Source organism: Oncorhynchus clarkii, chromosome 28, assembly GCF_045791955.1.
Source record: "Oncorhynchus clarkii lewisi isolate Uvic-CL-2024 chromosome 28, UVic_Ocla_1.0, whole genome shotgun sequence".
NCBI classification, from domain to species: Eukaryota; Metazoa; Chordata; class Actinopteri; order Salmoniformes; family Salmonidae; genus Oncorhynchus; species Oncorhynchus clarkii.
Genome location: NC_092174.1, coordinates 30,893,727 through 30,908,946, shown reverse-complemented (window position 1 = coordinate 30,908,946; position 15,220 = coordinate 30,893,727). Strand labels below are relative to the sequence as shown.

The 15,220-nt window shown below is 42.2% G+C and overlaps 1 protein-coding gene across 1 annotated transcript in view; it reads right to left on the bottom strand.

Annotated features, from left to right (window-relative positions):
- Window positions 1-7,233: 7,233 nt before the first annotated feature.
- LOC139387223 (matrix metallopeptidase 16b (membrane-inserted)) overlaps window positions 7,234-15,220 on the bottom strand; it is a 38,921-nt gene continuing 30,934 nt past the window's right edge. The window contains exons 7-12 of the mRNA XM_071133306.1: window positions 14,808-14,969; window positions 14,312-14,529; window positions 13,928-14,066; window positions 11,240-11,390; window positions 8,836-8,951; window positions 7,234-8,429 (exon numbers count right to left, since the gene is read on the bottom strand). Of these exons, the coding sequence (XP_070989407.1) occupies window positions 8,062-8,429; window positions 8,836-8,951; window positions 11,240-11,390; window positions 13,928-14,066; window positions 14,312-14,529; window positions 14,808-14,969 (1,154 nt within the window). The 3' untranslated portion in view covers window positions 7,234-8,061. The remainder of the gene's footprint in view (window positions 8,430-8,835; window positions 8,952-11,239; window positions 11,391-13,927; window positions 14,067-14,311; window positions 14,530-14,807; window positions 14,970-15,220) is intronic.

Here is a 15,220-nt window from a genome sequence, read left to right as displayed (position 1 = left end):
AGACACTTTTCAGTTGAAGGCATTCAGTTGAACAACTAGTTGAACAACTGATATACCTTACTATAGCGCTTCTGATCCATCCAGTATAGGGGAGTTTACACAGCAGCAACATAGCCTCACAGATGGGGTCAGCATTTACACAGCAGCAACATGGGCTCAAGGATGGGGTCAGCATTTACACAGCAGCAACATAGCCTCACAGATGGGGTCAGCATTTACACAGCAGCAACATAGGCTCAAGGATGGAGTCAGCATTTACACAGCAGCAACATAGGCTCAAGGATGGAGTCAGCATTTACACAGCAGCAACATAGGCTCAAGGATGGAGTCAGCATTTACACAGCAGCAACATAGCCTCATGGATGGGGTCAGCATTTACACAGCAGCAACATAGGCTCAAGGATGGGGTCAGCATTTACACAGCAGCAACATAGGCTCAAGGATGGGGTCAGCATTTACACAGCAGCAACATAGGCTCAAGGATGGGGTCAGCATTTACACAGCAGCAACATAGGCTCAAGGATGGGGTCAGCATTTACACAGCAGCAACATAGGCTCAAGGATGGAGTCAGCATTTACACAGCAGCAACATAGGCTCAAGGATGGAGTCAGCATTTACATAGCAGCAACATAGCCTCATGGATGGGGTCAGCATTTACATAGCAGCAACATAGGCTCAAGGATGGAGTCAGCATTTACATAGCAGCAACATAGCCTCATGGATGGGGTCAGCATGTACACAGCAGCAACATAGCCTCATGGATGGGGTCAGCATTTACACAGCAACAACATAGGCTCAAGGATGGAGTCAGCATTTACACAGCAGCAACACAGGCTCAATGATGGGGTCAGCATTTACACAGCAGCAACATAGCCTCAAGGATGGAGTCAGGCTGCAGTTCCAACAGAAGTATGTAACTTTATTATTGTCATAATTCATTCTTACAAGCCATCATAAACCCATCAGCTCATGACATCAGGCATTGGTCTAATGACCAATCAGTCTCAACTTTATTCCATACAACTCTTATACTATTGCTTTAAGTTACTCCCTTTGATGTATCAAGTAGGTTGTGCACATAAAACATTTTTAGATACGTGAACAATGCATGATGGGTGAATACCTAAACTGTCCCAAAATCAGGAAGTCACACCCTGGCTCCTGGTAGGACTAATTCATGCTGTGTTGCTCCCTTCATTAGACCGACCTCACATGACAAGTCTAGGCCATCTGGAGTAAAAGATCTTTAACAAAACTGGGAAAGATCAAGCAAAACCTTCCCAATACCAAGACATCATTCATGCCATTGTCTTACAAATCCATGTTGCGAGTATCTATTTTATGTTACACATGACAAGCCTATGGTGTTGAAGTTTGGGAAACATCCTCTATAAAGCCTGTGTTTGCACTGCTTTGGCACACACAGACACACTTCCCAAAAAGCCAGAAAACAGCAACTACTGATGAGGATGCCAAACCAACTCCATCATGTATGTGAAAACTTTACTCCTATCATCTGCTGTGATGTCAACTGCTGCACCCATCCATACATTCTGCAATGCGGTCTGATAAAGTCTACCTGATCTCTGATTCCTTTCAATTAACAGTTCATTCATTGTATGTTAGTCTGTCTCTGTCATAGTTGCATCTTGAGTAATTTGGAATGATGTTAATTAACATGAGGATGATGATGCTTTTGGGAAATTAATAAAAAACTGTACAGTACAGTAAGTAGATTTAGCACATAACATGCCTAATAAATATAGTCACATTACTGCAGCAATTGTATGTCTATCTACAGTATACACTGAGTGTACAAAACATTAGGAACACCTTCCTAATATTGAGTTGCACCCCCTTTTGCACACAAAACAGCCTCAATTCATCGGGGCATGGACTACAAGGCATTGAAAGCGTTACACAGGGATGCTGGCCCATGTTGACTCCAATGCTTCCCACAGTTGTGTCAAGTTGGCTGGATGTCCTTTGGGTGGTGGACCATTCTTGATACACATGGGAAACTGTTGAGTGAGAAAAATCCAGCAGCATTGCAATTCTTGACATAAAATGGTGCGCCTGGCACCTACTACCATACCCTGTTCAAAGGCACTTCAATCTTTTGTCTTGCTTATTCACCCTCTGAATGGCACACATACACAATCCATGTCTCAATTGTCTCAAGGCTTCACATCTACACTGATTTAAGTGGATTTAACAGGTGACATCAATAAGGGATCATAGCTTTCACCTGATCAGTGTATATCATGAAAATAGCAGTTTGTACACTCACAGGGAAAGCATGTTTTTGACTGCACAGGACCTTTAATCTATCCTCCAGAATTATCGCTCACAATTCCACAATTTAAATTGAAACAATTTAAAACAGTATAGCATTACACGTAATTGAATAAACACTAGTCTTTCTGACATCAGCCTCTCCAGTAAAGATAACAGTCAACCACGTCTCCAGATTACCTCCATGTCCTCTATCCAGATGACTATGGGCTGCCGGATGTCGGTAAATCAGACATTTCCAATGTGTATCAAAAAATAGTGCATCATCCCAGAAATTTCCTAGCCCAGTATTTTCATACGATAGTATCGCAGAGCCATGCTGTGAAAGACTAAATACATATATATATATATATTGCAAACCATATGAATACAATGTACTGTATACAGTGGGGCAAAAAAGTATTTAGTCAGCCACCAATTGTGCAGGATCTCCCACTTAAAAAGATGAGAGAGGCCTGTACTTTTCATCATAGATACACTTCAACTATGACAGACAAAATGAGGAAAAAAAATCCAGAAAATCACATTGTAGGATTTTTAATGAATTTATTTGCAAATGATGGTGGAAAATAAGTATTTGGTCACCTACAAACAAGCAAGATTTCTGGCTCTCACAGACCTGTAACTTCTTCTTTAAGAGGCTCCTCTGTCCTCCACTCGTTACCTGTATTAATGGCACCTGTTTGAACTTGTTATCAGTATAAAACACTCCAAACTCCACTATGGCCAAGACCAAAGAGCTGTCAAAGGACACCAGAAACAACATTGTAGACCTGCACCAGGCTGGGAAGACTGAATCTGCAATAGGTTAGCAGCTTGGTTTGAAGAAATCAACTGTGGGAGCAATTATTAGGAAATGGAAGACATACAAGACCATTGATAATCTCCCTCGATCTGGGGCTCCACGCAAGATCTCACCCCGTGGGGTCAAAATGATGACAAGAATGGTAAGCAAAAATCCCAGAACCACACGGGGGGACCTAGTGAATGACCTGCAGAGAGCTGGGACCAAAGTAACAAAGCCTACCATCAGTAACACACTACGCCGCCAGGGACTCAAATCCTGCAGTGCCAGACGTGTCCCCCTGCTTAAGCCAGTACATGTCCAGGCCCATCTGAAGTTTGCTAGAGAGCATTTGGATGATCCAGAAGAAGATTGGGATAATGTCATATGGTCAGATGAAACCAAAATATAACTTTTTGGTAAAAACTCAACTCGTCGTGTTTGGAGGACAAAGAATGCTGAGTTGCATCCAAAGAACACCATACCTACTGTGAAGCATGGGGGTGGAAATATCATGCTTTGGGGCTGTTTTTCTGCAAAGGGACCAGGACGACTGATCCGTGTAAAGGAAAGAATGAGTGGGGCCATGTATCGTGAGATTTTGAGTGAAAACCTCCTTCCATCAGCAAGGGCATTGAAGATGAAACGTGGCTGGGTCTTTCAGCATGACAATTATCCCAAACACACCGCCCGGGCAACGAAGGAGTGGCTTCATAAGAAGCATTTCAAGGTCCCGGAGTGGCCTAGCCAGTCTCCAGATCTCAACCCCATAGAAAATCTTTGGAGGGAGTTGAAAGTCCGTGTTGCCCAGCAACAGCCCCAAAACATCACTGCTCTAGAGGAGATCTGCATGGAGGAATGGCCCAAAATACCAGCAACAGTGTGTGAAAACCTTGTGAAGACTTACAGAAAACGTTTGACCTCTGTCATTGCCAACAAAGGGTATATAACAAAGTATTGAGATTAACTTTTGTTATTGACCAAATACTTATTTTCCACCATAATTTGCAAATAAATTCATTAAACATCCTACAATGTGATTTTCTGGATTTTTTTTCTCTCATTTTGTCTGTCATAGTTGAAGTGTACCTATGATGAAAATTACAGGCCTCTCTCATCTTTTTAAGTGGGAGAACTTGCACAATTGGTGGCTGACTAAATACTTTTTTGCCCCACTGTATTTCTACTTATCAATGATTTAAAAAATATATAATTATTTACTCAACTTGACCATTCCCACTATGAAATCTCAAAGGAGAGTCTCTCAGATTATATTGTGTCTTGTATTTCATGGTCCCCAAGTAGGCTACCTATGTAACTACTTTACCTTGATCAGGGAACTCTGTAACTATTCCAATAGAAGGAGTGAAACAGCCGTTGTTCCTTTCAGATTTAAGAGTGGTACAGGGAAAGAAACCTTTTTGTACTCAACTGCCATTATTTTTAAGAGTGGTACAGGGAAAGAAACCTTTTTGTACTCAGCTGCCATTCTTTTTAAGAGTGGTACAGGGAAAGAAACCTTTTTGTACTCAGTTGCCATTCTTTTTAAGAGTGGTACAGGGAAAGAAACCTTTTTGTAAACTGCCATTATTTTTAAGAGTGGTACAGGGAAAGAAACCTTTTTGTACTCAGCTGGCATTATTTGGAATAGTCTTCCAAAGAAGTTCATGGTCGGTTTCAAGTTCTCACTGAAAGAATGACTAAACAGCAGCATGTCTCAACACTGAGCTGTAAGACTACAGTACGTGGATGAGAAGAACATGCACAGTTTAGCATATGGGCTGACTTTTGGTGCCTATTGTGTGTTATATTGTGATTGTCTTTTATATATTAGGGATTGATTGTTGTATATATTAAGGGTACGTGAGACAAGGGTGATGTACCTTTCCAGTGTTGTTTTCTATGTAACTGTACAATTAGCTCATTTAGTGAAAACCCTCAGCATTGTATCGAATGCTGTGTAATGGCCTCTGCCCACTTCCATTAATGGCACTCCAAATGATCCCTAATGGCTTAACAGCATGTGTCAAAGCAGAAGAGAGAGAGGCACTCAAGAGGCTGGTGAAGATAACACTTATCAACTTCCAGACCGACAGACAAAGCTGGCAACCATGCCAGGCAGTTTTAACCTTTAATGCTCCTGATTTTTATAAAGTTTTCTTTTGTCCTTCGTGAAGAAGATCTCAGGTTATTTGACTATAAGTGATAGTGCTTGGTTTGTTTTGGCATTGATGCTGATCCTTTGTTCACACTAATGGAATTCTCTGTGCAGCCTTCAATGGCAAAGTCTTTTATTAAACATCCTATTCATCCTTTTGGTTTTGCCCTTTTCAAATGTTCTCTTTTGAGCTCTCTGCTTTCAAACATTGTATGTCATTTCATCATCATTTCTGTTGATACTACTAATACTCTATTTTATCGTATGTTAACTTAGAAATATAATTTTCTTAGATTTAATCACTTAAAATGAAAATAACATTTACAATAATGATGTGATTCTACTGTACAATGCCAAAAACAACCAACAAAAAAACAAGCACGAGGATGACCAAACACGGCACTGCTTTATAAAATCCATTTTATTGACAGACTTTATCTTGCCCTCAGAACAATGCAACGAGATTAAGGTGCTGATGAGCACAGAGGAATAAATACACTAATAAATACAGTATTGACTGAACTAGTCTGACTGGCTCTGCTTCAGAGTTGGGTTCTATTTCAATTTAATTCAGTCCATTCAGGAAGTACACTGACTTCCAAATTCTCCTTGAGGAAAATTGGAATTTAAATTTCAGCATACTTCAGGAATTGACATGGACTTGACCCCAACCCTGCCATGCTTTCAAACCTGTCTTTCAGACCCTCACCACAATCACACTTACCATTAAGACATGTAGGACAACATGGAAGGCAGGCAAGCTTTCTTCTTCCAGCTGAAATCATATGAGAATGCAATAACAACAGAAACTGCATGTTTGAAGAGAGTAAAGATATCTCTTTGGCAGAGACGTTCTAATGTGAACATAATATTTAATGGCCTGCAAATGAGGAGAGGACTGGGGAGCAGAACATTTAACATGGTTTAGAAAAAAAGTATGTCTCTGCCATGTAAATCAAATACAAAACTACAATTACCATCAGTACTTTAATTCATGAATAGCAATTCGTTATGACCCTTTTAAACAATCCATGGAGAACAACAATGAGAAATTAACTGAGGTTGTTATAAGATAGTTATAACATGTTATTTATTACACATTAGTCTTATGGTTTGATAATGATTTTGAAGGGTTAAGATATATTATTGATATAGCTGTTGATATAGAGTTCAACATCCTGATTTCATAAGTGACCATATCCTTTTTAAGTAAAAAATAATAATGTTTTACCACAAACGTGGCAAACTCAATCCCTAAAAATGCTAATACATGTTTTCACATTCACCGGAAATCTCACATACTGAGTCATTTCACACACGTCGAGAGGAACGTGATATAACAGAGCTCTACAGTGCGACCATTTTACTCGCATATACGCCTAAATATTTGGCTGTGCGACCTGGAATTTTAATTGAGGAGCACCAGTGCACCTAGAAACAAATCACCCAGATGATGATTGTTGCAATGATTACTTCACTGTACCACAGGCCCTGAGTGCCATGGAGAACACACTGAGACCAGATTCATGACCATCATGCTTGCACCATTACTAAAAAGAAAACGGCTTTATATTTTTTATTGCGCTCCTAAATGTCTTTGTGTGCTCCTAAATGTCTTTGTGTGCTCCTAAATGTCTTTGTGTGCTCCTAAATGTATTTGTGCGCCCCTAAATTGTTTAACTGCTGCTGCTTCCCTTAGACCACAGACATTGTCAATTTGGTACTGGCACTTACCCTGTATATAGCGTCCTCTCTTATTTCTCACATTTTTATTTATTGTATTTTTTATTAGTTATACTATTTTGATATTAAATACTGCACTGTTGGGTAGGGCTTGCAATTTATGCATTTCACTGTACTTGTGCATGTGACAAATAAAACGTGAAACTTGACAGAGAGCAGACCAGAACACACCAGACCAGAGCACACCAGACCAGAGCAGAGCACACCAGACCAGAACACACCAGACCAGACCAGAGCACACCAGACCAGAGCAGAGTACACCAGACCAGACCAGAACACACCAGACCAGACCAGAGCACACCAGACCAGAGCAGAGCACACCAGACCAGACCAGAGCACACTAGAGCAGAGCAGAGCACACTAGAGCAGAGCACACCAGACCAGACCAGACAGATGGTCACAGGCATATATGGAAAAGACATGGTCAAAGAAAACGTGAGTGTGATGGAATGTCACAATGATGTTAGATCCATGGATTAGAATTAAACATCCCAACAAAGAATCCAGAGTCATAATCCTTTCTGGGAAAGAAAGATAGGTCAAAGGTCATATTTGGTTTGGGTATCAGACAGTCCACCTCACAAGTACTAATCTTTTATAGATAATTCAATCAAAAAGCACAGAGTCTGGGCAAACTTTACTAGGACACGAAAATAAAAAGTAGTAGCCTATTACTAAATGGTCCACTGTACTGTAGTTAGTAAGGGCTTGTTAGGGGCGTGCAGAGACAGAGATAGACATAGGTCCCACACAACTTTCCTCTTTCTCCAATAACTACTGAGTGTACACAAAGATAGTCTAGAGTTAAAGCAAATGCCTCTCAGTTGGATTTGGCAGCCACAGTCCCTCATAGTGTTGAATGAGAGGGCTAGCTTCACTCCACCTTGCATGTCACAAAGAGGGCAAAGCACTGTTTTGACCATGTTAGGAGGACTCCTCTACTGTACTGTATATACTGTCCATCCACAGAAGGGCTTAGTTCAACAACTACAGAACAATAGGAGTTTGATAACTCTTCCCTACAGTGCCTAGAGGGAGTTCCATACACTTCTACAGTTCCAGTCCCCTCTCTGGTTTAGATCAGACCCACTCCTGCATGGAGCGCTTGCAGTACAGTATGTGTCTCTGCGTGCTCTTCCTCCTGAACTGGAAGACGGTGTAGAGTAGGACCATCATGCACAGCGCCAGGATACAGGGGATGGCGATAGCCACGGCCTTCTCCGTGCCCCCCGTGCTGTCCAGCTTGATGATGATGTCCACGTCACCACTGCTGCTGTCGTAGTGGCGCTCCTCCACCTCCGGAGGGCTCCAGTCCCAGTCGGGGTCAGCTGGTAGGCCGTCACAGCCCATGAAGTCCCTCAGGATTGAGCGGGGGTAGCCCGGCTCCACACGCAACCGCTGGTTGTTGAACTTCCAATACTCCTTCCCCTTGTAGAAGTAGGTGAATCCTGTTCAAAGGAGGAGGAAAAAAACTCAACATTTAAACATTCATACAAGCTAATAGTTTCTCCTTAACTTTGGTTTGCTAGTTTTATAACCCAATCTTTACTTTCTGTACTGAGAAGCAAGGCATAAGTAGACTATATAAGGAGAAAATAGGCCTATTTTAGTCATTATAAAGAGATGTGATGCAGAAATGAAGGATGATATAGAGCAGGGGTATTCAGCTCTTACCCTACGAGATCCAGAGTCTGCTGGTTTTCTGTCCTACCTGATAATTAATTTCACCCACCTGGTCTCCCAGGTCTAAATTAGACCCTGATTAGAGAGGAACCATTTAAAAAATGCGATGGAACTGGCTTTGAAGTCTGGAGTTGAGTTTGAGGGGTATAGAGGGAGGAACGGATGGCCTACCGTTGGCCTTGTCCACAAACGCTCCCTGAGGAGAGTCAGGGATGCCCTTCCACACTGTGATGGGTTTGGGGTAACCAGGGTCCATGTTTCTCATGTCTTCATTGTACCTCCAATATCTAATGCCAGGTAGGAAAGATACACTGCGGTCAATATCCAGAAAGACTACACACACAAACACACAGTCACATGCACCAACATTATCATCTCATGATCCTATACATACACACAACTGTTTAGGATCAAGATAATGGAATTATGCAACAGTTTGCTACAGAATGATGACAAAGCATTTTATCTTCTCTCACAACAGGGTTAGGACCTCATATGATTTCATCATGACAGATCCACCAAATGTTTGTGTCACGTTAGTATACAGTAAATCATGTACTAATTATAGCATCTCACAGTGAGCTTTATATCAGCTAGCCTTTTTTCCACAGTCAGTGGTGTACCACAGTTTAGAGAAAAATTTGAAGTTTCATTGCCGTCGAAAGAAGTGGACCACAGTACGGCGTGGTGAGCGTACATTTTCCTTTTATTTAAAATGCCGCCAACAAAACAACAAACAACCGTGAAGCTTACAGGGCTATAGTGCCACTAACAAAAGTCAACTACCCACACTGATTCCCAATCAGAGACAACGATAGACAGCTGTCCTTGATTGAGAACCATACCCGGTCAAAACATAGAAATAAAGAAACCTAGAAAACAAAACATAGAATGCCCACCCCACATCACACCCTGACCTAACCAAATAGAGAAATAAAACGTCTCTCTAAGGTCAGGGCGTGACAGTACCACCCCCCCCAAAGGTGCTGACTCCGGCCGCAAAACCTGAACCTATAGGGGAGGGTCCGGGTGGGCATCTAGCCGGGGTGGCGGCTCTGGTGCGGGACGTAGACCCCGTTCCACCTCTGGCTCACCCCACTTTGGTGGCGCCTCTGGTGTGGGGACCCTCGCCGCCGACCCTGGACTGGGGACTCTCTCTGCGGGCCCCGGACTGGGGACCCTCGGACTGGGCACCCTCGCCGCGGGCCCCGGACTGGGCACCCTCGCCGCTCCCTGGGAGCGGGGACAGGATACACTGGGCCGTGAAGGCGCACTGGAGGTCTCGAGCGTAGAGCCTGCACAACCCGTCCTGGCCGGATGGTTACTTTGGCCCGGCACATGCGGGGCGCAGGCACAGGACGCACTGGGCTGTGCAGATGCACCGGAGACACAGTGCGCAGAGCCGGCGCAGGATATCCTTGGCCGTAGAGACGTACTGGCGGCCAGATGCGCTGAGCCAGCACCCTCCGACCTGGCTGGATGCCCACTCTAGCCCGGCCATTCAGGGAGCTGGAAGGTAGAGCACCGGGCTGTGAACGCGCACTGGAGACACCGTGCGCTCCACCGCATAACACGGTGCCTGACCAGTACGATGCTCGCCACGGTAAGCACAGGGAGTTGGCTCAGGTCTATAACCCAACTCCGCCAATCTCCCCGTGTGCCTCCTCCCAAACATTTTTTGGGGCTGCCTCTTGTGCATGCTTCGTTGAGCCAATTCCTCGTAGCGTAGCTTTTCCGCCTTTGCTGCCTCCAGCTCCTCCTTGGGATGACAATATTCCCCAGCCTGCCTCCAGGGTCCTTTACTGTCCAGGATTTCCTCCCAAGTCCATGAGTCCCCCTTACTACGCTGCTTGGTCCTTTTGTGGTGGGTAGTTCTGTCACGGCCGTCGAAAGAAGTGGACCAAAGTTCATACATTTTCCCTTTATTTTAAATGTCGCCACCAAAACAACAAATAAAGAAACAGGGCTATAGTGCCACTAACAAAAGTCAAATACCCACACTGAAAGGAGGGAAAAAGGGCTACCTAAGTACGATTCCAAATCAGAGACAACGATAGACAGCTGTCCCTGATTGAGAACCATACCCGGCCAAAACATAGAAATAAAGAAACATAGAATACAAAACATAGAAGGCCCACCCCACATCACACCCTGACCTAACCAAATAGAGAAATAAAACAGCTCTCTAAGGTCAGGACGTGACATTCATAGCTAATCTCATAGATAACATTTTGCCATGAGGCTGAGATTATAATTATTTTCAGATTTAAAGCTAATTTCCTGTAATTCTAAAAATGTTGCTATGCTTATGACGTGTTCCTATGCTATCTGGGGAGGGGGCACAACCTCCAGGGGGACCCCAGAGCTCGTGGGCCCCCCACATTGCCGGGGCTGCGGGGGTGAGTGATACGCCAGTGATCATTGTCATTGACAAAACTAATACAGTATCATGTATAACCTATAATTCACAATCTAACCAATTTAATGCAACAGATAGATGGAAAATTCTAGAATCAGCTACACTTTTGGATAAAATCAATGTATCGTAATGGATAAATGAAAAGGTCAAACAGACCTGTCTCCCTTGAAGAAATATGTCTTGGCTACGTCCTCCCACCACACAGCAGTCTCTATACTCTGGGTGGGCATCCCACTCCCAAACAGAGAGATGTCCTGAGGGTAGGTGGGCTGCAAAGTAGTGTCCTTGAACACCCAGAACCGGTTTCCTAAAACAAACACAGTCACAAATGGATCAGTGATCATATTTGTCCAGTAATCACAAACAGAGCCTGGGTCCAAGCATTATGTTTTACACTTTTGCTAGGAAATAGGCCTTGCTTTTTGCAGTAACATGATGAGCATTATTGCCGTATAGCTGCTTAATTCAGTCTAATAATAAGGCCTTATTAGCATCGTTCAGACAGATGTAAAGAGCTACTATAGTGTTGTGAGTATATTAAAGCTACTATAGTGTTCTGAGTATATTAGAGCTAAGATAGCATTGTGAGTATATTAGACCTAAGATAGCATTGTGAGTATATTAGAGCTAAGATAGCATTGTGAGTATATTAGAGCTAAGATAGCATTGTGAGTATATTAGAGCTAAGATAGCATTGTGAGTATATTAGAGCTAAGATAGCATTGTGAGTATATTAGAGCTAAGATAGCATTGTGAGTATATTAGAGCGAAGATAGTGTTGTTGTGAGTATATTAGAGCGAAGATAGTGTTGTGAGTATATTAGAGCTAAGATAGCATTGTGAGTATATTAGAGCTAAGATAGCATTGTGAGTATATTAAAGCAAAGATAGTGTTGTGAGCATATTAGAGCTAAGATACTGTATTGTTGTGAGTATAAATAAAATAAAATAAAATTGTGTCTGTCACATACGCTGAATACAACACTTACCATGAATGGTTTACTTACAAGCCCTTAACCAACAATGCAGTTTTAAGAATCTTAGCTAAGATAGTGTTGGAGTATATTAGAGCTAAAATAGTGTTGTGAGTATATTAGAGCTAAGATAGTGTTGGAGTATATTAGATCTAAAATAGTGTTGTGAGTATATTAAAGCTAGGATAGTGTTGTGAGTATATTACAGCTAAGAGAGTGTTGTGAGTATATTACAGCTAGGGCAGTGTTGTGAGTATATTAAAGCTAAGATAGTGCTGCGAGTATATTAGAGCTAAGATAGTGTTGTGAGTATTTTAATTGAACCTTTATTTAACTAGGCAAGCCAGTTAAGAATGAATTCTTATTTAGAATGACGGCCTACCCCGGCCAAACCTGGAAGACATTGGGCCAATTGTGCACCACCCTATTGGACTCCCAATCACAGCCAGATGTGTTGCAGCCTGGATTCAAACCAGGTACTGCAGTGACGCCTCTTACACTGAGATGCAGCGTCTTAGACCACTGCACCACTTACAACTAAGATAGTGTTGGAGTATATTACAGCTAAGATAGTGTTGGAGTATATTACAGCTAAGATAGTGTTGGAGTATATTACAGCTAAGATAGTGTTAGAGTATATTACAGCTAAGATAGTGTTGGAGTATATTACAGCTAAGATAGTGTTAGAGTATTTTAAAGTATTTTAAAGAGCTAATAATAGTCTTATGCGTGTATTAAAGAGCTACTCTACAGTAGTTTTATTATAGTGGATACGGAAAGGGGCAACTATAGCATTGTGAGTAAGTCCAGTCCAGCAAGTAGCTCCTCCATCAGGGAATAAATAAAGCATGAGACTCTTTGTGATCCTGCTGGAGGACAGATGTCATGTTAATCTGCCTGATGGAGGGATGCAGGGATGGAGGAGGGGCTGAACTCTCACCCGTTATTATACAGTACAGTATCATAAATAACAAAATGGATGCTATTTAGAACATACAAGCAATATTTCTACTAATTGAAGTGGCATTCTCTTGTATACTTATTAGTACAATATAAATTAAAAATACATTAAAAAATACACACAAATCTAGTTGTTTCAATTAACTGGTTATTTTTTTTGTTTACTCAACTTTTTGGTCTAAGTTTGACCTGAATGTTAGGTTGCCCAACATGAGAAAACACACACAAAAATTCGGTCCACTTTAAATTGTGTGTTTGCTCAATTTGTCTCATATGTTCATTCAACTAGAAAAATGTATATTTTTGGCATCTTACAAAAAAAATATGTGGAACTAGTTACACAGCGCTTTTAACATACAATGTTTTCAATTTACATATTTGACACATGTTGACATACATGATTACATTTTGGATGTTCATTTATACAGTACTTGACATGACATGTTCAACAATGACATGTTGAATACGACTTACTGTATAAATTAACATGCACAATGTAATCATGTTTGTCAACGTGTGTTAAATTAAAAGCACTGTGTGTGTAACTAGTTCCAAAGCATTTTCTGGCATTTCTGCCAAAATAAATCATTTCTAGTTGGATGACACAAAAACTAAGTTGACTTCAATTTTGTCAACGTTATCTCATGTTGGAACTAAACATGTTAAATTCTGGTAACAATTTGACCAAAAAGCTGAGTAAACAAAACAAACATTTGTATTTCTTTTACAGTTATGACACTGTGATGACCACAAACAAAATTCTTTGCTCTGTCTTTCTTTCTAAATTTCTCTCCTCTAACTAACCTTCAAACCTAATGCTACTTTCTGTTGATACAAGAGTAAAATAAGCTCCATTTCATCTCCTCCATCTCTCTTTCTCTCCCCTCTCGCTCTCATTCTCTTCTCTCACCTTTGAAGAAGACAAACTTCCCCTCGCTGTTTTCGTAGACGGCGTCGATCTTGGCGGGCAGGCCTCTCCAGAAGAAGTTGATCTCCATAGGGTAGCCAGGGACCACCGAGTTGTCCCTCACTCTCCAGAACCACTGGTCCTACACACATGTAGACAAAAACACATGATCTGTTTCATCATTTTCATCCCCTTCTCTCTACTGAAGAATTACCTAAACTCTGAAACCTGCTTCGCTGTCTAACACCAGGAGTGATGGATTCCACTGAAACCCTTCAGCGCCCATCTCTACCTCCTCATGCAAACCAACCTTTTTAACACTGTGTTCATGAGATTATATAGGTTAGACAAGGGTACATCATACAGTATCTGTACATGCCAACCTACCTTGAATACGAACAGCTCCTGTCTGAGGATGGCCAGGGTGTTGAAGCCTCCGTCACAGATGTTGGGATTGGCGTTGGGGTTGGAGGGTTTTGCGCCCTGAGGAGGGCGGTGGGGCCGGACCTGGCGGTCGTGCTTACGGGGTTCCGAGGGGGGGTGGAAGCGCGGGGGAGGGGCCGTGGGTGGGGCTCTGGTGGGCTGGGAGGACCTGTCTGGCGGACCTGGAGATGAATGGGACACATTAGCCTAGCCAGCTAACTAGCTAAGGGCATCACAAAATAACATTATCATTGTAATTATTTTGTCATTGAACATTTTAATTTAACATTATCATTTAACATTTGTTCCTTCAATGAAAACAATGAAACTCATTTAAAGAAACATGTAGACTAGACAAATATTAACATACTACTTGGTTTAGTGTAATGAACAGATATTGAGGGCATGCTTATAATAAAATAAAATGTAGGAAATTCAGTACCATAGATAGACACAGTACCATAGATTTTCTGGATGCCCTGAAGGTCATCGTGAGGTAGTTTAAAGTTCTCTGTGTCCATGTACTGATAGAAGGGAGCCATGATGGCTGTGGGGTCGTTGGAGTGCTCTAGGCCAAGGGCATGACCCAGCTCATGGACTGCCACCAGGAACAGGTCATTACCTGGGAAGGGCGATAGAGACTATGGATTAGAAACACACACGCACGCACACACCACAGGAGGCTGGTGGCACCTTACTTGGTGGAGGACAGGCACGTGGTAATGACTGGAGTGGAATAGGTGGAATGGTATCAAATACATCAAACACAAGGTTAGGAGGAGGTTATTGAGGCTTGGAGATGTCTTCAGGAGCCACAGCTTACACCATGCCCAGGGCATTGGAACACTCATCATGTCCTGCTATACAACACAC